Source organism: Enoplosus armatus, chromosome 4 (assembly GCF_043641665.1).
Source record: "Enoplosus armatus isolate fEnoArm2 chromosome 4, fEnoArm2.hap1, whole genome shotgun sequence".
NCBI lineage: Eukaryota > Metazoa > Chordata > Actinopteri > Centrarchiformes > Enoplosidae > Enoplosus > Enoplosus armatus.
Window position 1 is genome coordinate 12629831 of NC_092183.1, and position 24819 is coordinate 12654649.

Consider the following 24819-nt stretch of genomic DNA (forward strand, 5'->3'; position numbering starts at 1 on the left):
AGCTTCCCCCCGAGTGGAAGTGCAGCAATTAAACTTTGTTTAGATGCAGATGTATAAAGCATACCTCAAGAATCATGGAAGACACTAAAGACCAGAGACAAGAGAAATGGAGTGGATGCACATTTTGTGATGCGTGCAAACTAAGACATGTCTGGCTTGTAATTGCTGTTTCCTCAAAGCCAATAAAACTGGAATGTGTGTACACCATGTAGCGTCCCATTAGCTATTTGTCACCTTTTTAACTGCATTTTGTACGGCATAATGGCATAATTGCTTTTTACTGGGACTAGTTTCACTTTACTTAATCTTTATTGTAACAGTAAAGTATGCGTCAAGATAAGGCTAATATTTTTGCTTACAGAGGCAGACATTAACACCAACCTCTTAGTTACACTTCAGCTGTTAAAATTATGCTCTAACCTCTAAATAAGGTCGTGCATTATCAGTTTGCTACATGTCAACTTCCATATGTTGTGCTCTTGACATACAGAAGACACAATTTTGAATAAAAATCTGGCTTCCAGTTTTTGTTGTTGCATTCTTTTTGATGTTTACTCAACCAAACATACGTTCAAAATGTGGCCATTTGGCTTTCTGATACATTTTCAATGCATGTATGTGGATAAAAGCTAAGTCAAACAACCTACCAATAAGAAATGGCTATATACAGTAGTGGAGAGTTTGGACACAAGGGTTGCATTATGGCTGCAGTCTTTTTTCTCACTCATGCTGTGGTTAAGAAACCTTTTGAACTTTTCTCTTTTTCTCTAACAAGCTGTAAGCCCAGTATGACTGCAGGTCATAAAGAAGAAACACAGGTAACTCAAAGATGAAGGCTCCTGCTATTAGACACGCATCAGTGAATGTACAGTAGACCCTCCATCATGTGGTAGAGGACCAGGTCTTTCATTAACTTTGCCCAAATGCTTCTGTAATGGAATGGATCCATAAATCCCGTGATAAATACAGAGTGAATGTGTCCCTCCCACCTGCTTAATAATCCTGACTGTGATGTTGCTGGTAATGCAGGTAATTGAAGCTGTTTGTGGTTTCTTGTGTTTTTCTGCAGCTGACAGATGGCGGGAAGGCGGCTAAAGGTGGTATTGCTGTTGGAGACATGGTTCTGTCTATTGACGGCATCGCCACGGAGGGCATGAACCACCTGGAGGCCCAGAACAAGATCAAGAGCTGCACTGGCAACCTCAGCCTCACCCTGCAGAAGTAAGCTCACTCACTCAGTGTATGCGTGTGTGTGTGTGTGTGTGTGTGTGTAAAACCGAAACCAAGACACTTCACTTTGCAATGATTTAACGTGTGAATGTGAGTGGGAAGCCATTTATCTCCATGACAACACAGGATCCATACACTCCCTTTCAAACACTCCCAAACAACCCGTCTCTGCATCGAATTTAAAGTTCCCCTTTCAACCCCAGACGTCCCGCATACAGGCAGATGTTCACTGTTGTTGTAGGAGTTAATCTTAGCTCTAACACACAGCAACACCATTAGTTCTGCCTGATCTCCCATTCCCCGATGGAAAGAGGAATAACTGAAATCACAGCGAGAGCATCACACATGTGGACCACCTCCTCTTCCCCCAAGGCCCACTCCTGGTGGAATCCTGTTGTACAGTGGAGCTGATTTATCACAAGCAGTTGTGTTACTCTTTGTGTATGAGTGTGAGTGTGTGTGTGACTTTATATCGGTTCTCATGTGGTTTGAATTGTCTGGTTCTTTAGCAGCACTCGTAGGCGTGTGTGTTTTTATGTAAACACTGTGAGTTGTTCGGGGCTCCTACACTTGTCCTTTTGGATTCAAGATCATGAAAGAAAGGGCAGATTTACAGCATACAGTACATGCAGAGGCGAAATGGACAGTATGTTGCTGTATGTTAAATCAGGATTGACTGAGGGAATAAAATGCTCAGTTTCCTTTTCTTTCCGTTTCTTTTGTTGTGTCTCTTCTTCACATGTGTCATCATGTCTGGATTTCACATTCGGTCCTCCCTCGATGACTTTTCATCTTTCTTACAGCCCTCCCCTCATTTGAGGCTAACAGAGCATGTCCTTTAATTTGTGTCCAAATGATGATAGACTGAAGATGTTTTACTTTTGGTCGAGTAGCAGAGAACACACACTGTAATACCACAGGGCTTATAGTAACTCAAGGTCCTTGTGCGGGTTCCTGTGAAAAGAGAGATCCATGATCAAATTCTTTTTTATGATGAGTGAAGCAGGTTTTAGCATAGCACTTGGCTAAAGGTCATCAATGGATGATTTACCATATTCATAGAGTTCATACTCTGATGGATTGTTTTTACACTGTAGAAGGTCAACAGGTTTAGCTGACAACAAGATATACAACCAATCATCCGAGCACTGAAGCTGAAATTGTTTTTGCAGGCAACAGTAGCAGTCATTTGATTCATACCTTCAAGCTATTTCAATTACACAGCACAGCCTGTCTCAGCATATTGATAAAACATCACAAGAGGTAGTTAGTTTTAAACAAATTAGGGCAAGTGTAGGTTGTGCTGAGAATGAATCCAAGCCCTGGCTCATGGTTTATACAATATACCTCCACACTCTGCATCTGCTTATATAGTTTGTCTCCCTAAAACTGCATTAAAACATGTGGATGAGACGACTAATAGTTTCAACATTTCTGTGCTTTATCTAAGGTTTGGCATATAGTGAAAGAGATTTGATATGAGCGTGGCACTTTGGAAGACTCCTCACATCACTAAAATCTGCCAAACATATTATTCGTTATTGTGACTGTCACACCATATATCTTCTCTTAAAGGAAGAGTTCCACCGTTTGAGAAATACACTTATTTGCTTTCTTGGCGAGAGTTAGATGAGAGGTCCACTCTTGTTTGTATATTGAATATGAAGCTACAGCCAGGAGATGGTTAGCTTAGCTTAGCATAAAGACGGACAACAGGGCATGTCCAAAGGTAACTGCACCTAGCCAATAAATTGTCCAGCACATAACCCCATTTAAACGACAACCAGTTGTTTTGACACTTTATTGTTTGTACAGTTTAAACATATTATTTAGTGAGCCTTAGAGTTGCTGTTAGGTGGATATTTTAGCTTGTAGTAGTATCAATCTTGTCATCTATCTCCCCTCATGAAAGCAAATAAGTGTCAGACTATCAAACTATTCCTTTAACACTCATAAATATTTTCATTGTAAATGTTTTTCAAGTGCAGTGATGACCAGAGCAAGATTTGTGAATGTCGCAGACTTTTGTTTCCAATTATTTCATTAAGGTGCCAAAAGAGCTGCCAAGTGCCAGCGTAGCTGAACAAATCTCATGTAAGGGTGCGCTTGTTTGGGGGACCAGTTAAAGGATTATCTGTTCTGCATCGCTCTGTGTCTGCGGCAGACACTGGCCCTCGAAGGGTTGATTCATGCCCTATTGGAAACACATGGAATGGCTTGTTTCATTAAGTGGCAGTATTATATTATTAAGGCTGTGTGACCAGGCAGCCACTTTGGGGACAGCTGGCTCCAGCTTCTGCTTTACTGGGATACTTCAGGGTCCAGAAGATTGACAGTAATCCCTGCGCCTTCTCCAGACTCCATTTACAATAAGAAATAAGATCAGAGTTTCAAGGTTTCTCTCTGTTTGTTGGCATTCATTGGCACTGTGTGTTAGACATACTGTATATTCAAAGAGTGTCATGCCTAGGTCAGCATCTGGACTTTAATGGGTTTACATGCGTAATGGAAAGAACCAATCTAGTCCCTTGTTTCTGTTAGTTTTTATAGACATCACTCGCTTCTCTTTTCATTCTTCTTTTCTGCCTACGCATTCGACTGGGTCAGATGGCAAAAGGAATGACAACAGTGAGAAGATACAGAGAAATGTTAACAATGCCTGTGGCGCCTGTATGTGTGTATTTTAAAAGGAGACAGGTTGTTATTCCTTTTCCAAATAAAGGGATGATGGGGAGAAGAGATGGACAGCAGATGTGTGAAGGACAAGGAAAGGAAAAGCTGTAAAATAAAAAAAAAGTTGTTTCTACAAGAAGAATTTAAACTGACATAAAGCTGAATATGTCCCGGCTACAATTACATTTGAATTATACTCATTTCCATATTTTATATTTATAATTGTAAGGAATGCCAAATGATCCTGGCACTGACCCACCTCTTCATCCAGTAAAAAACTGGAACAGAACCTGGATTTATTCACTGAGAATAAAGCCAGATAAATGCATGAATGCAAATACCATGGTTACCTGAGTAATAATCACACCCCAACATTCATTTAGCTGTCTGTGAGACTTTCTTTATTTCTACAGTGGAAAACATTTATTACAGGAAAGCAAGCTCAGATCAGCGAGTCTGAACTGATGGAAGCAGCGTAAAGACAAGTTTCAAAGTTCAAATGAGCAACAAGATCCATTATTAAAAATATATATATATTAAAGATGTCTTTGATTTTCTGTGACTCATTTTACAAACTCTCTTTTTGGTGTAGGCTCTGGCAGTCACCCTATCAACTGGCTCCACTGTTAAACAGCAGAAAAGCGATTACATCACACAGATTTTGTACTTGAGAAGCAGACCTTGAATACATCAAAGGCTGTTTTATCAGCTTCTTTCATCCAGGAATGATCCCTCTTTTAATCTTTTATTGATTTTTTTAACTTGCAAAGATTACAAAAATACTTCGCAGTTGTAATGGTTTTTCATCTCACATGCTTCATTTAGTTTCGAGATGACCATTGCACATGCAGAGTGCACAGACTTGATTCCCTCCTACATCTCAGCATATAGGGCTGAACTATATTTGGCTCTAGCAGCAAGTGCCTGGCAATGTAGATGTGTAAATTGAATTACGTGGCTGTAAGTCTGTCACTTTATCACAGTGACAGACTTACAGTAGATTCTATATCATCAGTATCACATACAATGATTAAATGTTTAATACTGCCTATCAGCCTCTTTTTATTTACAGTATCTGTAACATAAGTTTAAGGGTTATTTATTTCCTTCCTGCATAACTGGAATAGCAGTAAAGGAATAAGTAGTGGTGGCGACATGACTGGTTACTGATCTGAAGTGTTTGTTGTTTGTTGTTTTAACATTTCAGTCGTGTTTCTCTTCTGTCTAGGAATGCACTCTGTATTGTTATGTTAACAATAGCTCTCAAAAAGCAAACTTGTAGTTCATAACCTTTGGTGCCTTCATGGCTTTCTGTCAAACAGTGTTAGTGAGTGTGGATGCAGCTCTCCTGCTAAGAGAGTGACGTTTAAATACTGAACGGATTGGATTCTCTAAGGCAGACAGTTTTTGATCAATCTCGGTTGACATCTGCAGTTTCTGTAAACTTTTTTCTTCTGCAAACACACTTTTCTGCTTGATGGCACCAGGCGAGAATGTTACAACATCACTGCTACATGTTTGGATTCATAGATATCCATAAAGTTTTACTGTGATTACTTATGCACAGCTGTGGAAAAAATGCAGTCGAGTTTCTGGGAATTTCTTTTTTTAATGAATTAATTTTTCCATTTTTATCTCAAACTGAAGTCCATTTGATGAGACTTAGAAAAACAGTTAGTATCTTGTTAGCTAGACAGACTGTTTTACTATGAGGGAGATATCAGACACATGTGGAGCACACGTGTTCACAGCATGCACTCACACATACACACACACACACACACACACACACACACGTAATGGACACACACAAATAGACTGCCAAAAGGATGGTTGGTAGGGTTTTAATACATTCCACTGAACCTGCTCAGTCTGGACAGATGGATGACAATGGACAACCCTGTCTCCTAGAAATTAGGTTTATATACTACTAACTTGCAGCAACACGTTTTTTAAACGTAATTCAACCCACATTACGTTTTTATCAACAAAGTAAAGAAACATTAATTAACTTATCTGCAAAGTTGCAAAATGTCGATTACAAATATACAAATATATATAACTAAGGCATGATTTTTTAAATTTAATTGTGTTCAGCCACTCACTTTGTTAACATTTAACCTAACCTAAGTATCCTTCCCTCAAAATACCTTCACCAAAGCGCTTTTGTTGCATAAACCAAACCACACGCAGGAGTCAGGACTGGAAACCCTGGTCTCCGGTGCCTACCTCCAAAATTCACCCCAACCAACTCCCACTGACGCATGCGGTATTGTATTACTTTCCACAAAAGAGAGCACCAATTATATCTCCCATCAAAATTGGAAAAACAAATTAGTAGTATATTAATGTAATTACAAAGAGACAGGATTGTAATGGAAGAGTTTGTCAGGGAGGGGTCAACAGAGCATGATCAGGTTAGAGGAACTAGAGACGTTATGGGGAGAGATCGATCTGACTGGTGTGCAGTTGAAAAGATGATGATTGGCAAAGAAAAGGTGTACAAGGAAGAGGAAGGCTGGAAAATGGGAAAGAGAAAAAAGAAGGGAGACTGACAAAGTTGACATTGGAGATGAAATGGAAGAACAGGATTATAACTGAAGTTTAAGGGATTGAAGCAAAAGCTAAGAGAGCGGAGCAGGGCTTAACATTTAGACGTTTCTGAGGAATTACAAACACAGCTGGACTTCTCCTCCGTACTGATGGCTTTGTCCTGAAGCAGTCCCGCTAGTATAGTGCAATCACAAAGTTTCAACACTTAAATTAGCCTCTTCAGCGATGTAATTATTCTCTTTAGAGGTACACCAAAGTATTAAACTGTTCACTTCAACCAATCATCCCGTGCCTCAACAAAACCACCTTTGTATTTCACTGTTATGCACTTCAACTGCCAGTGTCTGGCTAAATGCTTTATTCCCCACAGTAAAGTCTTTTCGAAGCCCATTTGACTATTTAATGGGCCTGTGTGCATGAGCGTTTTTCACTAGTGATGGCGCGGTCTCAAGGTCCTGACGTGTTCAAGGGAGTTAAAAGGTACAAACTGAAACACAGTGGACCTGATGCACTCACCCGCAGACACGTAGGCACATCACAGTACACTGCAAATGAATGCATGATTTGAGTAAACAAGCTATCACGCAAAGAAGAAAGGTTTTGAAGCAGCTTTTGTGTTGTGTTGACTTAATTGGTTCCACTTCTCCTTTTATCAGCGGAGATCTCACCCTGTTGAAAGGACCTGAAACGGCATAATTACAGTGTTTGACAAGCCTGTTCTTTGAGTGTCTCAATGGTGGAGTCATCAGATTTACAACAGAGGGGTCTTATGTATTCATGTAGAAAGCCACAAGGACAGGCCATAATAAAGTCATGGATAAACACAATCTGACTTTAGATCTCTTGTGCATGTGCGGTAGTGTTGAATTCCAACGCTGTGTTGTTGTTTTGCTGTGGTGCCATTGACCCCCCCCCCCCCCCACATGCACAAACACATACATTAGTCAGCAAAGAAGTTTAGCTCACCCCAGCGCTCTGTATCTGGCACACACATTAATATGCAACCTCCATTCACGTGTTACATACATGCAAAGCGAGATAGAGAACAAAAGTGGAGAAACTGAGGACTTTCACAAGAGGTATAGTACAACTTAATGTTTTTAACGAAGACACAAACACACACACACATACAATCTCTCAAAGATCTTGTGGCAGCTGCTTGTGTTGTTTTGAGAAGTTGGCTCTGGGTGCTCGGGCAAGGGGTAGGCTGAGGGAAGTTTACATAGAGTTGGGGTATACGTTTTCATTTTGTTTACAGGTTGTACGTGCATATGCTGCTGCTTGTGCACAGCCACGTGCCCAACAAGCACAGGCACACACACACACACACACACACACATGCACATGCACATGTTGGTTTACCTTCGCCTGCTGCACCACTGATATATTGGCCTGGCCACTGGCTACTTCTAGCACAGAGGGTCATTTTCCCTTTAAAATGTTTAGATATAAATCCAAAATGTGTATCCTATGTGATCCTATTCTAGATGTGTTGTTTGTAATGGAATTATCCTCATAATTAAATCTGAAAACGTCTATGTGCACATACATGACTCATAACCTCTCATCTTATCGGAAATATGAGAAAGTATCAGTTACACAATTGGTCATTTGATGTGTCAGTTACCTGTTTGTAGGCATGGCCGATACAGACCTCTTGCATGTTTTCAGCTTACGCTTTGAAATGAAACCCATAATGGACAGCATGCTTACTTGGAAATGAGCTGCTTGTAACAGGAACAGCATGTTTCAACGAGCCTGTCTTGGAAGGAAAGACATAATTGGATTCCCTATTTACCAAAGACTGGAGAGACTTTTATAAAAGTACCTGGGTTAATGTAATGTAACTATGCTGGCAAACATTTGGCCTGTTGAAGTGTTTCAGAGCAGAGAAAGACAACTTTCTATGAAGGGGAACATAGAGGTGTGAAACAGAAAAAGAAATTGTAATACAGTATTAAAGCATTAAGAGCCTCTGCTCGAACATGATAGCCCCTAATTTGATGGTCAGTCCAAGAGCCATAAGAGCACCCACCACCTTTAAGTCGGGTGGTAGTGGAATCTCCTGTTAGAACTACTACTTCTGTGTTTCATTGTTTTGGCCTTTTAATGCTTTTATCAGAAAGCAGACAGCAAAGACTCATGGTCTGTGCTTTAACCTGTAGGCCACAAGGGAGCTCTGTTTTTGTAAATATGATTTACTTGGTCTGAAGGCTGATGGACCTCAATGGTGAACTCAAACTTTAGAGGTATAACTAATGTTATATTCAGCACAAATGATTGCTCATGATATCAGTTGCTTATATGGATGCCTCATTATTATTACATATCCCCACGTTGTCATTTTGTTGGCACTGGCCTTCCCAATACTGCCATTTTACACTTTGCATGAAGAAAGCCTAATAAAACCAGTCAAATGTGGTCTATACCGGTAAAACAAGTATAGTATTGGCTTGATCAGTTAGAACTCGTGAGACTTGTAATGTAGCTGCAAATATTCATATCCCTTTGCAAATCCTCTGTACTCATAGACACTCTCTGCGCAGCTGCCATTGTCACTTACACGCCTCTGATATTTGCCAAAGATGTTCCAAAGCCAAGAGTGCTAAACTGGGCTCACCTGTCTCTGTCTTTCACTGGTCTGTAGTATTTGCCAAAGATCATCTAAAACGAATGGCCATTATCTTTGGCTGGGCTTTTAGTATTACCCAGAGAATGCAGCTACAGCTCGACACACACCTGTCTCTGCCTGTCTTGTGCTAGTCTGATGTTTTTGCCAAAGAAAATACAAATCCCAAGAACATTAGGGGTCTGTGAAGGTAGCCCACATATATTCTGAGGCCAAGAACACTGTGTTAAGCTCATCTGTCTCTGTTTTTATTAATTCTTCTCTGCTATTTGCCAAATATATCTTAGTGTAAGCCAAGAGCACTCATCTTTAGGCCAGCCAGCATTGTTGAATGATACCCAAACGGGCAGCTGGAACAGTGTGAAGGATCATCTGGACTGATTAGAAGAGAAAAAAAACAAGAAGCCACATTTCATAAGCGCTGAGTAATTACTATAAATTAGTTTCAGGGTGTGAGGCACAGTCAGAACATAAACGGTGCACTCAGCAGTTTTGTTCCAAATAAAATAAACTTCTAATTATAGTAACAAATGACTTTATAATAAATTGCAATCAACATGTTTTGAAACACAATACACTGATGTCTCAGACGCAATTTGCCGTCCTCTCTTTTGGTTCTCACATTAAGCTTCAAGTCTGCTGTGTTATCAGTTCAGATTGGCTGGGATATGTTTAAATTCAGCCAAATGACTCGCTGTGTATTTATTTTTGCCCTGATTTAATTACATAATCAGATGACACCATGTTCAACGCAGGCAGAGAGTGTAGTCCTAAGGAGCATGTGTGTTTTTGAACACATCTGTGTGTCTTTTTGGGACACAAATATGTATCTGTGTTACTTTTGTTCTGGTGTGTGCTGCGTGCACCTCTCATGCCTGAACTTTTTCCACCAGTACGCTCTTCAAGCTCATCTGTTAAAAATGATTTCATTGTCGGAAAAAAAGAAGCTGAAGGAATTCAGGTATTTGTTCAATGTCAGAGCCAGGATCATTTTATGATCTCTGTCGTATCACTGTCGCCTGAGTTTACAAGACATGTGACTCTCAGTGTCAGTGTGCTTGGGAGAAATGTGCTTGTGTGTGTGTGTGTGTGTGTCAGAGAGAGAGAGAAAAAGCAAGAAATGGTTCAGGTAAACAGAAACAGAAAGCTGGACACTGAACGCAGAATCAAAAGTAAGAAAAATAAGCCATTAAATCTTCTTGCATCTCTGTGAGTGAATCTCTCTGAGTGATTCTGACGCACATTGATATCCATAACCCTCTTAACAGACCTAAGGCCAGATGTTGAATATGGAAAACACTTCCTGGTCCAGCTGTGGATCATTTTGATGGGCAGGCTGTCTCAGTGCTGAGTGCTGGACCCAGCTGGAGTGCTGTCTCTTTAGTCTGTTTTTCTTCTGTTTGATGTACTGTGTTGTTACTGTTGTTGCTGCCTTAACAAAATCACTGAGCTGCCAGAGAGAGAAAAAAAAGAAATTATAAAGTGGACTGCACTAAAATTACAAGAAAATAAGACTCACTTTCCCTCTCTCACTCACATTAAATTATTCATTATTCCAGTGTTAATTCTTCTGTTGAATACACACAGTGTTGATGCAGTAAGTACATAAGTACATAATTTGAGACCGTAGTTCAGTGCTGGATACAAAATGCAGCACAAAAGGCCCGTTAATCTTGAACCTCTGCTCTAATTCATCCCATTTGGGCCCCCTAGAATTATGTGGATGTCTTCATGCAGTTTGGGCCCCCTTGTACCATTGGTTTCCCTTACGGAGCCCCAGCCTGTACTGAGTTTGCCTTCAAGGCAGAGATTCCTAAACTCCAGGACCCACACTTGAAACAATCCAATCTGAGTCTCATGAAATCACACCAGGGCTTTGCTTGTGTTGGGTTTGACCTGTGCTGAGTAATTTCAGAAACACACTTAGGATGGGACTTTAACTATGTTTGACAGCACTGACATGACTTTGATAAACCCAGATTCGCCCTGGGGATCAGTCTGCTGTTCCTCTGCTCCTCGGGATGTGTGGTTCTAGTCAAGATTGTCATAGTGGGTTTGTCAGTCAGCTGCAGTGAGAAAGAAAGCTCACTTTTGTGATCTGATGTGTGGTTGCAGTGTCGAAATGTATAATATGTCTTTCGCAAACAGGATGGCTGCTCTCCGTTTACGGCCCCTGCAGTCATTAGTTTATTCAATTACACTTTAAATCTTTTAAATGACGATGGCAACATTCAGTGTGGGAGTTGCCATGAAGTGTTCACAGAGGTATGAAGGGGCATTTTTAGGTCAAAAGTCATTAACAATGAATGAAAAATGCTCTAACCATGCCAGGTTGTGTTGCAAGACAAGCATTGTGGAAATGCATGGGCATTTGTGTTTTATTATTTGGCTGTGTGACTGCATGCCAAAGTGTGTGTGTGTGTGTGTGTGTGTATGTGTCCTGTGCTGGTGCCTATGTGTCTTTCTTAGCGCCTCCATGTGAGCTCCTCTGTTTATATGTGCACTTTTTACTTCTTGGTCGGTCTTGCTGTGAAACAAAGCTGTAAAAGTTTAAATTAGATTTCAAAAGACAACATGGGACTCGAGTCCTCCCATCTACTGTTTTACTGCTCCGTGACTCCAGAGACAGTGCAGGCAGTCAGACTCACCGTTAAACCAAACGGTTGCATTATTGTTTCACATAAAAAGACAACATCTGTCCTCTGCCTTTAAAAAGATATATATTTGCATGAATGCAATGTTAAAAAAAAAAATACTTTTATGATCTTTGGAAAACATCTAAGAAGAATTACATGCTGTAAAAGTACCTAGACTGTTCATCTGTTTTATTACCTGAAATTATGTGAAATTTGGTGCACCACTGGATGTATGTGTTATAGCAGTAACTCTTCTTCTTTGGTGTCATAAACATTTCTATACATTGTATAAGATTGTACAAGATATAAATACATCTTTTTGTCTCAAATATGTCGTCTCCACTCCTTCTATTTACTGTTTAATGGACTTCAGGTCTTCCATTGTCCAAACCCAGTAAAATATTTATATCAGCAGTATATTCTAGTTCCTGTGCCTCATATTTTTTATTTTTACACTCTTATTCTCACAACATCTTCATCCAATTATTTTTGTTTTATAACCTGTATTTAGTGAAGACAAGTTAAGTGAGGTGTAGCTGGTCCTTCCTCTTGCTGTGGAGTGGTGAGCATTAGTTTTGATGCAGTACTGTTGACCTGCAGGCTGTTGGAGACATTGCCTCCTTTCTCCTGCCCTGGTGGGGTTTAATTTAATGTGCCTGTTTCCTCTCGTGGCCTGCTTTTAAGACTCCTTAGGGTACCAGTCCACTGCTGTGTGTTTTTGTTAGAAAGTGAGCAACTATAAAGTGTGCTTGTTTGTTGCTATGTTACCTCAGGAAACACAGTGGCTATACTGCATGTTTAGGCATTTTCTGTCAGTTCATTGCCTTCTTTTGTGGTAATCTACAATTCCAAAAAGGCCATTCTGTGTAATTCTTATCAAATCTCTATGTTATATTTATAGATTTTCATGGATACTTTATGTACATATTAGAGTAGCTATCTTGAAACCTGCCATACAGTAAGAGATGTTGACCTGAATGTGAGGTAGCTGCGTTCTGGGTCAGGTCAAGTCTGTATTGAGTACAAACTTTTGTTTTGCAGCAGATAAACAGACAACATTCAGTCAGAAGAGTAAGCCTCTTTCATGAAAACCACAGGGGATTCATACCCTCAGGCTTGTTGTCTAGCCATATTGATCTATGGCAGAGGATGAAGAAGCACAAACATCACATCAAATATGTAACATAGCCCCTCATTTCTAGCATGGGCTACGTGGTGTGTAGCTTGCATCAAATGAAAAAAACTCATGGAAACACAATCGCTTAAATTCAACAATGGAAATTTCCTCTAAGTTTTGCTTCTGTCTGAGACTGCAATGAGTCAAACAGATTTGAATTTTATCTCAAAGTTGATTTAATTGAGTAATGTTTTTGTAGTGAAACCGCTGTAGTTTTAACATATCTTTTTCCTTCGGTCTGGTCAGCGTCAAAGCTTCTTTTAGGATCTCTTGTGAGGTCATACTCAGCTGAAAGGCCTGTCCTCTGTGGATGTAGTGGTGGGAGGCAGTGGATAAGGAACAGGGAGGATGACACACACACGCACACACACACACACACACACACACACAGACCTACAGTACCGGTCCTTGCCCAAAGTGAGGACTGATAAAGACGGGCAGACCCAGCTTCCAAATGTATTCAAAGGCCAGGTCTAGATAAACTCACACATTGGTCTTGAAATAGCAGAGAAATAACACAGTTGTTTCTGGATTTAATCACACCAGCAAAGGAATGTTACACCAACATGTGAAATCAGGAGTTAAAGTCTTTTGTTCACTCATATGTACCCATAACTACATCATACCTACACTGACTCCCTCCTCCTTCATACCCCTACACCACCACCACTACTGACCGTTGACACCCACATGCTGAACCACACGTGGCAATAATTCTGCCAGTCACTCTGTTCTTGGTGTCCTGGCATGCTCTCCTGGTCACGTTGGTATGTCTGCTTCAGTTTAAGGTAAAATTACAAAAAACAAAAACCCTGAAACCAAACCAGCCCACTCTTTGCCATTTTTCCTAATAAGGCACAGAAAAAGAAATAAATAGACAAGGGATCAGAGGGTGCGTCCCACCTTCAGGAATGACGACTGCATACATTTCATACGGCTTTGTTTCAATAATCATTATCACTTTTGTTTAAAAAACAGTGACCTCATTCCCAGGAAAGAGAAAAAAGGGGCATGAAAGGCAGGAAGGAGTAAGTAAGAAGAGGAGAGCGAGACAGAGTACATGACAGAGAAGGACTGAAAGGTGTAGAGAAGGAATAAAAAAGAAAAAAAAGAGGTGAGAAGAGAAAAACTGTTAGAGTAAAGTTTTTTTTTAGTTAAGACTGAAAAAACAAAGTTTAAGCCATGTTTTAAGTTAATGGCCTCATGGCACAGTTGTGCCTGGACATAAATTACCATGCTACTAAAGTCCCTGATTTACACAGTAAGGGAGGAGTTGTCTCCCTCCCCCTGGATCATGTGTTTCATACTTGTATCTGTTGCAGGGTCTCCTGGAAACAAAAGATAAGTTTTATCTTATCGAAGTCGCATCGTTGACGCACACTCGCATACATGGATGCACACACGCAAAGACATTGTTACCAAACTTTTGCCAAGTCACAGTGCCATTTTGTTTCTCCTACACTATACCTTATACACTATCACTCTGCTGTTTTGTGCTGCCTACTTAAAGTTAAAGAGAAAGAGGAGAATGAAAAAATAGGTGAATTTGAATTATTGCAAAAATATCAGGAACACCTTATTTTTCAAACGTTGGATTGATTTGTTCAATATTGACTTGAAGTGTTTGGACTTCAGTTGGATAAGATCATTCCCTTCTGTCCTTGGCAGGAGTGCAAAAGTTACCACAAAAACATGTAAAAGCTGCCAAAAAGTCTCTCACCAGGACAAATTAGGTGCAAATCTGAGATAAGAACGCGGCTCTTAAAAAACCCAGACTGGATTTAAGGCAAACGGGACCACAGTACAGCTCTGGTTTAGAAAACCGAGCCATCTGTAACTGGGCCGATTAAGTTCAAGTTTTTCACACATACATAATGTTTGGAAATGTCCGTGGTAAAGTTAAGCTAAAAACAGACCTGGACACACATACTGTGTGTGTCTGTGCACTCATGTAAAGCTTATTTGCAGGTGCAGATGCTGCAGAGTGTATAAACTAGTCCTTGTAGTCTGTGTTATTGCACTACCCCAGGAACATTTCCTGGGCCAACCCGCCATGCCTGAAATCCCTGTCCCCACACCCTGCATAATACATCATTGTGTGTGTGTATGCGTATATGTTTGTGTGGGTGTATGTCAACTGGCCTTTGTCCAATCGCTACTTTTAACCATTCTGTCATCCAAATGGCAGCACACTTCAGGTCTTTCGTTATTGTTTCATTAAAGACCTGCTTAATGCTGAGATACAATGGTGTGTGTGTAGCTGTTTAAACAAGACAGACAGATATGATTGCAGGGCGTTATATGTATGCATGCATGTAGTGTGTGTCTCTGTGTATAATTTTTCAGGGTACACCTATGTGGGGAGTTTTTGTGTTTGAGTAAACAAAAACTGGCGTAAAATGTAAAACACTTCATGAGAGGTGACACACATGAAGGCATTGTGTGACAGAATCACTTCCACTTCCTTCAGACGTGTTTAGCTTGAATGTCTGAGCCTGTATTTGTTTGTGTAGTGTGTGTTCGGCTTCTACTGGCGTTACTAACACATCCCAGTCAGTGTCACCTCCACCTAAACACACACATAAGCAACAATCTCTTATTGATTCAGTATGGCTGGTTGCTCGCCGGTGAAGCTGATGGTGTGTCAGGGCACAGCCGTGGAAACAACGCTCAATGATCTCACTCGGTTAATAATAGACCGGAGAGATTAACCACAAATGCACAACTGAGAAGATAGAACAGCCGCGAGGACACAGATGATTTGAGAGCAGGTATCCTGCTCTTTATGACAAGATCAATTTACTGTGATGCATAAATGTAGGAAAAACTGTAAAGAGACTCAAATCAGCATAAAGGTAACAATGGGGGCACATTAAGTTTAGCTCTTGTTCTCTTTAATGATGCTCATACAATGCATTATACAGTAACACCAGATGAGGAGATGTAGACAAAAATGTTGTCCTGACACTCACAGAATGATAGAACATAACAGGGACACAAAATGGCCTCAAATAACATACAGTTGTATAGAAAACCCAACACCTTTACGTCACACAGTTGACAGTATTTGCTGCAGGGCTGGATGGCATTATTTTATAAGATGTCCTGCTGTTTTGTTCATTCCCTGTAAATTCCAAAAGAGAAAATTGAAGAGTGGAAACAGAGCAGAGAAAATGTAACAGCCCATGAAAGCCTGCTGTCAGTGTTAAGTAAAAGCTTATGTATCTCCCAAAAATAATTTGTAATCATGCCAAGGAAACTATGAAAACATACAAAATGTTTTATATCCACGCAAACCCTGTTGACCAATATTCAAAGAGGACTCGATTGAATATTGCCACAAATGACTTATACTTAACAAAATATGGAAATATGTTGAAGCGCCATCACTGTAACCATCGCTTGTACTCGGATGTGGTAGCGTATCAAAGCAAAACCAAAAATAGCTGTCACCACGAAGAACTGCTGAGGAAACACAGACTCACAGTTACACGAACAGGCCAATCACTATATGAGATAAAACTTCCATGAACATGAAACAGAGTAAAGGAAACGCAGACACGTAGAGCCTGACAGTTAACATGCAACATGCAGAGTTACAGAGAACAGAAACATGTTTTATAGCAGCTCCATTTAAACTCTGAATCAAATGAAACTGTTGGTGGGTCTCCACACTGAGGAAGAACACACCCATATGCATATGTTTCAATTTGGTGTGCAGGAGGTCGACATATGAAATGCCATGTTTGTCACCATCACACTGTCAGTGTCTTTATTGCATCCACTTACTCTCTGACCCTCACACATTCGAGCTATGGAGAAACATTCCTGTAGTTAAGTGTTTGATATGGTGCAAGGTCCTGTTGTTCCTCGGCTATAAGGGATAAGTGCCCAACAGACGCCTTATATTCTGGTTACATCATTTTATTTTTGCTAATTTTCAAAATAAAAGCAAAATAAAATTTGGATAGTGCTGCTTTAAAGGTTTCAGTATACAGCCAATGCAGCACAAACACATTTCCAAAACATTTTCTCTAAGGCTTGGTTGACACTGACGGCTGCTTTGGTTTCAGGAAGATCAACCTGGATAGTTACAACTCTCGTGAGTTCTCCCAAGTCCATGCCAAGTCCCAGGAACATAAAAGCCATTTTTAAAAAACTGTAGGTTGCTTGTTGAGGTGCCTAAAATTACCTTTGAATATGCAACTCCCCAGAGAAAAGGTCTGACAGCCTCTGAGTTAAATTAAACTCTGGTTCTCATTCACTTTCTAGGAGCCGTCTTTTTCCCCTCCCTCTTACCATTTGACCCCAACACATTTCCATGTCGCTGCTTCCAGTTATAGCTGCTGTGTAATCGAGGCTACGGCACACAGGAATGACTGTGACGTATCTGAAATACCTACTTGATACCCTGGTGTCCTCCTTCCTACTCGATGTGCCTCACACATGTCCGTGCCATTGATTGCGCAAGTGAGATCATTGCTGTCCTCAGATCAGGTGTTGCGCTGATTGGGTACTTGTTGGACTATTGACAGTATAGTGTGTCCAGGGAAACCCACATACTGCTGACATAGTCTTACTGAGACGAAACAGGTGAGATGTTTCGTCTTAAGTGACATCGGGAATGTCTTGAACACTTTAGCACTTCCTCAGGCTTCAGGGGAGTTCTTTTGCTTTTGGTTGAGCCTTCGAGGCAGATCTTCTGTTCAGGGCGCATGCAGATTCTTCACTACGATTGTCGAACCATAATCACAATCAGGTTTCTTTAACCTTCCATATCTCAAAGTGTTTTATCAGTAAAGCAGTACACAGTGGGAAGCTCACTTCAGGGCCAAAACATTTTGGCTGCTTCCCTGAACTGTTCATGTGGCAGGTCAGGGCAGTTGTATCATGTCCTTTTTGTTTCTGGTGTTAATATCGGTTAAGATCCTCACATCTCGTGTCAAAGTGTCACAGTGTCAATATCAGGACACTGTTGGCAAACCAAAACTGCTGAGGAACAAGAGGTAGAGGGGGAAAGGCCGAACTTATGAGTGGCTGTATCTGTAGACTGATGTGTTTCTAGCCATTACAAGGCTGTCAGTTCAAATTTACAGAGGTGAAGGACATGAGCCTCCCTCAGGAAGTTTCTAGAAGGGCTGCTCTGAAAGGAATGCGGGGCTGCTGACATTCACACGTCTTCTGTTACTGCACAGTTTACTTAACCTTTAATTTACGTTAACGTGTATTTTGCCCTTTATATCAAGCTCAATGAAGTTGTGGTGCACTGACTGAACGATCATTTGAGTTACATTCATTCGTTCCGTGTGTTTAAATGAGGAAATTCACTCTTTTAAACACTTATTATGATTTATATTAAGAGTGAATATTGATAACTGCTGTAAGTGACTTGTTTCAGTCCTGTTGCATCAATATCATCTTAAACCAGGCGAGTCAACTAAGTAAACAGATGAAAAATGATCTTAAATGATAAAATTAGTATAAGGATAAGCTGATATCACTTCTGAGTAAATTCAACAGTGTGGATAGTTACAGGCATGTTCCTCAGATGACCTTTAGAGGAGCTCATGGCTCAATGTGGCATCAAGTGCATCAAACACCAAGAGTATCAGATTGATACGATTCTTGATAGACTAAAAACAGCTGCCTTCAAAAGCACACACACATTGAAAGAGACCACAGTTTTCAGCCCCAGCAACTTAAGTTTCACAGTCTGACACAGACACAGCAAGACTCTGCAAGGATTCTGTCATAGCTCTCCATGTTGGTTTCTGTGCTGAGAGCTCAGGTTTAGTCATAATTCACCATAACCACAGTTTCTCTCGACCTCAGTGAGATCTGAAAGTTTTACAGTATGGCATGAGCAGTTTTGAATGTCTCTATAAATATCAGCATGTATTTTACCCACACGATGTTGGCTAACAGTCACTGAAATCTATAATAAGAATACATCAAAAACAGACATGACATTGAAATGAAAAATAATTCGGGTTTTACAATTATAACTCATGCACTTTCTCTTTCCCTTCTTCCAGGGCCTCCAGAGTTCCTAAACCTCCTCCTGTGGCACCAAAGGTACTGTAACACAGCATGTCAGTGAAACAACACAAGATTATACACACTTGAGTGCACAGTATGTCTATTTATAGACATAAATATTATTGTTTAATTAAGTTGAGGCACGCCAGGTGAAAAATTAGATTCTAAAAATTATTCTAAAATCTTGTGTCATTTTATTTTCATTGGGTATGTAATGCAGAATTATTTTGCCACGTAGAAGTCTTGTTCATTTAAAAAAATCTAACCCTTTGTAATCGACCAACTGTGGAGTTACTATGAAACAGGGAAAAGAAACTTGTGATATGTTTAGAGTGGTTTAGAAAAGTATTGAATTAATGACTAATTCATCATGACAACAGTAATTCACCTGGGGTACCATGTTTTAAGTGCTTTGAATACTTTTCTGGTTACTACACCCTTCTGAAACGGTGCCATACACACATTTTTGCTGCATGAAAACCACCTTTGTCTTGATTTATGTGTTTTTTTCTAATTTTGCTACATTTACTTTGTATTATAAATGATTGTTGTTAAGTACACTGATGCTTCCTTTTCTCAGAAAAGAAACGCATTTACAGATCTGTTACTAAACTAATTGATTTTTCCAGATATTTTTAAATTGAATCAAACTTTATTACACGAACAAATGGGCCAATGGGACAAACACATGAATCATAACCGGGGAGGCATCAGTATAGTGTGTGTTGTGTTGTGATTTGTTTTTCGTTTGTATTTGCATGCTCTTCTCTCATGCCGGTAGGACGACAGATCAGACATCATAAAACCAGTGGCCCTCACCCATCCACCTCCACCACTCCATCCCCACCCTCACTCCACTGCCCCCTCAAACAAGACCCCCAGACCATATGGGGGCTGCGGAACAGAGAGCCTTAATAACCCTCCTTCACAGTCCCCTTATGCTCCCTTCATCCCATCGCCATCCTCTGCCTTCACCCCTGCCTCCTCCCACACAAGTCATCCTCCTCCTCCTCCTCCACCTCCTGTTTCTTACCCATCCTCTTCCTCCTCCTCCTCCCCTCCTGTCCTCGTTCCGCCCCAGCCATCAGTGTATAACACACCAATCAACCTCTACTCCAATGAGAACGCATGTGAGGTGGCCATGGGGCAGAGGCGGGGCCTATTGGAGAGTCAGGGTGGAGCCTTGCCCTTGCAGTTTAATGGGTGAGTGGCGTTCTCTCCAGCCAATCAAACAAGTGAATCAATTCTCTGCATTTTATCTATCTCTGACTTTTTCAGTCTTGGTTCTGTTAAAGCTGTTAAATGGGAGATCAGATGCTCCTTGACCTGTCAAATGTCTACTCTATCGTTTTCCCTCAGTGTTACTGTTTCTGTTGTTGTTACTGGCTCACAGATTCGTACAATTTTATTATATACTTCTGTCATGATTTGTGAAGTTGGTGTTTTTCCAAGCCTATTTTAAAGTTTGTTTATCCCATGCAGCCCGCTGATCAGGCTCAGACTTGGAATCTTGAAATCTTGGACGTGATTTTCAAAGTTCTTCCACATCATTAAATCAGACTCACATGTCTGTTGGTGTTTTGTTTAAAGGAGAAAAAGGAGCAAAATAATATACTCTACCGCACACAGTGTTGAGATCTGCGGTTTGCGTTAGGAAGACGAGCCTGATTATGCCTCTGTTTGTGAGTTTTGTTTGTAATAGTGTTGAAAAGTGTCTCAACTTGGCAATGGGCTTCTGCGGTCTAAATGTCGCCGAACAGAAATACTGTAAGTCATTTGTGTACTGTGTCATGCTAGAGAACTTATACTACCAATGTGGAAACACTGGCATGTAAGCAAACTGAGGTAGGTTAATGCATTATTTGTTTACTGGAGGGGCTTGAGAAGGGGAACTCTGTACTGAAAGACATTTAATAGCTGGGTTCTTGTGATGGAAAACTGGAGAATTGATGGACTTTAAATGAGCTTTTTGAATAATGGAACATAATAAAACATAGAAATCATGGAATGAAGGATTTTAACATACAGTTTACATTCAGTTTTAGAAAAGATTAGAACTAAAATCACTGCAGATGTGTATGGATTTTGTCTGTCACTGTCCAGTCAAAAGCATGTATCTCCAAATTTGGTGAGTTGGTGAATTTGAATGAAAATGCATAGTCACAAAACAGGACTGCTTTTCTAAGACTTTTTAGAGATGCATGTTTCTCACTGGACAGTGACGCTACAAACATAAGATGATCTTATAGAACATAATGCATCGCTGTAGATTAAACTACCCAACAGTATATAAAGTAGTTAAAATTAGCACAACCATCAACAGCTACACCAGTAAAATGCAACAAACACATTAATGCAGCAGTAATATTAATGCAGAAACAGCATATATATAATAGTTAATCATGTTTATGAATGAGTATATTTTGCTGATACTTTTATTTTTACATACTTTTACTTAAGTTTTGAATGCAGGACCTTTACTTGGAGTGGAGTAAAGTATCTGAATACTCCTCCCACCACTAGTTTGTGAGTGCATTATCGCCTTTTTGCCTTCATTGTATCATGAATCATTCATGATATTCTATAAAAACATGTCTTTGCTTCTCTCAGAGAAAGTAGACCTCTTAAACTGTCTTATACCCCCCCCCCCCACACACACACACACACACACACACACACTCTGTTCTGTCTCAACCCCAACTCTCCTTTCTCCAGAGGCATAGTGAGTATAACTGGGCTATGATGCTATGACTAAGCTGTGTATATATAGCCTGCATTGGTAACTCGAGCTGTGTGGCATTCTCTTTGCTCTTGTAGCAAATCAGTCAGTCAACAAAGGTTTCATGTATATATCTATGTAGATTCACACATACACTCTGTCTCTTCATTAAGTCATTTTTTCATTCACTTGGGGGGATACGTGGATGTTATTGATGTATTGCACTCAAGACACAAATGGACTGACTTTACTCCTTTTATGAGCCATAATTTCTCTGTTCGTTTCATGTTTAAACTCCTTCTGTGCTCTTTTCTCCGGGCAACACACTGACAAAAGGTGGTCAGTGGTTTTTCTTCCTGTGAGACTCAGCAGACACCAGTGATCTGCACAATATAACCTTACACCATGCAGCCGTGCGCACAAGCACAGATACACAAGCTGCTTTTTGTCGTTGGGTACATAGCCTTCCCCAAGTATCACAGATGACATTTAATAGCGTAGAATACTTTATGAAAGCACGATCTGGATCCGTCTTGAGTGTTTGTTTGGCTTTGACTTTCTTTTCCTCACGTAAACATTTCTATCTGAATGTTCTTTTTACCTTTTATCATCCTCCTTGTTTAAGTGGATAGACTGTTAAACAACCACAATAGTTAATTTGCTCATCCACAGTTGAGATCAACATACAGGTTCGCTGCCACTGATGTTGTCGGATATCATGTTGCAAATGTGGCCTCTTTTTGGGAAAGCGCTTTCCAAGAAATGTATAATATTTGCTCTCCGAAATCACGTTTCGCCCTAACTTCTTTGTGGAATTAGTATTTGTTAATCCATTTATTTTTTCCTGTTGCTGATGTGACATTATGAGACTGCATGTGTGTCCCTCCCTGCATCTTGCTTGCTTGTATGCATGCTGTAAATGAGCTGTGTGGTTCGTTTCAGAGGGGATTTTTTAACGACAGCTTTCAATGTTTTTACTGTAAAATGGCAAGAATTTGGACACGTGTATGTCAATGTTCTCTGTCTTTCTCTCCTTTCAATCTTTGTGTTTTCTGCTTTGCAGACTGCCGCACCACATCCAGTCACAAAGTTAGTCTCTGAAGCATGTCAGGTTATGAGCGTTTAACTGCCTGCACTTCTTTTTACTCGTCCGCCTCTCTCTGTACCTGTGTGTGCCTACTTAATCATGGCATCTGCATGCATTTGCTTATTATTTTACATGATTTCTGATAGTAATGTTTTATAGTTCAATTAATTTCATGCTTATATTATGCAAGCACACATGCATGCAGCTAATTAAAATGAATCAAAGTTCTTGTATGTGATACAATATGCTGAGGCTACTGTATATTCTTACCTCAACTGTAAATCACAAATATTGATATTGACACACACAGACTATATTGTCAGGCACTTCCAGTAAGTGTGTGACCAGGCTCACACAGAGCTGTCAACACTCCCACGCCCACATAGCTGCTGCTGTGACAGGAATGTGTTGAGAGACATTCATAAATCACTCTATTCAATGTGCTAGGTGAGTGTGTTGGTGAGTGTGTGTATTTATAGGTGATTTATTGACAGCAGTGCCTGAAAAGTCGTCAATGCCCCTCTGTGTGTGTGTGTGTGTGTGTGTGTTTGTGTGTGTGCGAGTGTGTATTTGTCCTGAGAGATGATTTATTGACAGCCAATTAGTAATAGGCCCGTCAGCACCCTGTTGCCAAGGACGATTGCGGATACACACACACGTTTACTGTTCATACATTCACACAAACACAAACCACACATGTTAAATCATAATTGTGCTGCACACTCATCAAAACAAAAGTGCATGTTTTTCATTACCATTTGAATAACATTCCTCTATTATGTTCTCTATGTTTTCACTTTCCAAACTGTCCAAATTATGAATGAATGTACTTTTCAATTCAGCAGCACCACCATGTGGTTGAAAATAGAACTGACTTGTATTTAGAGCATGTTTGTCCTCCTGTTTATGCCATCAAACGTCTCCCTGGATATTCTGGCTCTGTGTTTTTGCATGCATTGGGAGTTGTGGTCCATATGCTTTTTTACTTTCCCCCATCTATATTCTACTGTCTTCTTGTTAACATGTCCTTTAATTCATTTTTATAATTGAATTAACTCTTCGTACTTGTACCTCTATCTCTTCTTCTACTTTACCTTCCCTTTAGTGGACCTCAAAGTATTTTGAAGTAAGTCTTTTCAGATAATTTGATTGTCTCTGTTTTGTCTCTGTTTTATTTTTCCTTGCCTTTATTTATTTCTATTTCTGTTTTCTTCTGTCCTATTCTTCTCTGTTATTGGTTTTCTAGAAAACCTCAGCCACCAAGGTATGAGATTGGTTCAGACCTACACACCAAATGTATTTAACAAAGTGTGGTGTGATATTTTCCCCTTTTTCTTGTCTAATAAGAGAAGATTGTAGGAGATTACTTTTACAGTGTGCCACATTGCCATCTCCTGCCGTCTAAACATCCAACAGTTAAATACCATCCCTCTAACTTAATTATTGTGTGTTAAATAATGTAAAATACATGTACTGTATATCAATTTAAAATCCTTGGTTGAAATTAACCTCCTAAAAAGACTAAACATGGCCACATACAGGAGTATAAAATGTTTTATAGGGTCCTGCAAAATTAAAAGTTCTGCATTTCACTTTTTAATAGGTTTAAATAGCTCCAAGGAAATGACATCAGTCTTCATCTCCGCTACTTTGATCAATTATATGAGAGGGAGCATGTAAAAATTAAAAGTATATTTGCTGAGGTCATCCATCCTGTCCTTCCAGAGTTCCCAGGAAACACATCGTGGACACAGACATCCATTTTTACCATGTGCCCACTCATGCTGATGCCAGCAGGAAGCGTATAACGGAGGACACAGAGGACTGGCGCCCACGCACCGGCACCACCCAGTCCAGATCCTTCAGGATTCTGGCTCAGATCACTGGCACCGAGCATGGTACATTACAGTTACGATGTTTGCATAGTCATTACGCAGACTGTTGTTAGTGCACCTAAACGAATGCACATCAGAGGGAAAACAAACAAAATGAAACCATGATGCTTACTGTGCACCGTATCATTCATTCCTAAATCAAACGATCAATAAAGCACTATTTGAATTTGAAAAAAATGTA

The 24819-nt window shown here is 40.1% G+C and overlaps 1 protein-coding gene across 2 annotated transcripts in view; it reads left to right on the forward strand.

The window, feature by feature from the left end:
* Positions 1 to 24819, forward strand: part of pdlim5a (PDZ and LIM domain 5a) — a 56100-nt gene that overhangs the window by 12574 nt on the left and 18707 nt on the right. The window contains exons 3-8 of one of the 2 annotated variants that reach the window (XM_070904083.1): positions 1070 to 1221; positions 18934 to 18973; positions 22720 to 22745; positions 23849 to 23869; positions 23990 to 24007; positions 24469 to 24641. In XM_070904083.1, the coding sequence (XP_070760184.1) occupies positions 1070 to 1221; positions 18934 to 18973; positions 22720 to 22745; positions 23849 to 23869; positions 23990 to 24007; positions 24469 to 24641 (430 nt within the window). Of the gene's footprint in view, positions 1 to 1069; positions 1222 to 18933; positions 18974 to 19718; positions 20141 to 22719; positions 22746 to 23848; positions 23870 to 23989; positions 24008 to 24468; positions 24642 to 24819 lie in introns of both variants that reach the window. The other variant, XM_070904082.1, reaches the window with a different exon arrangement.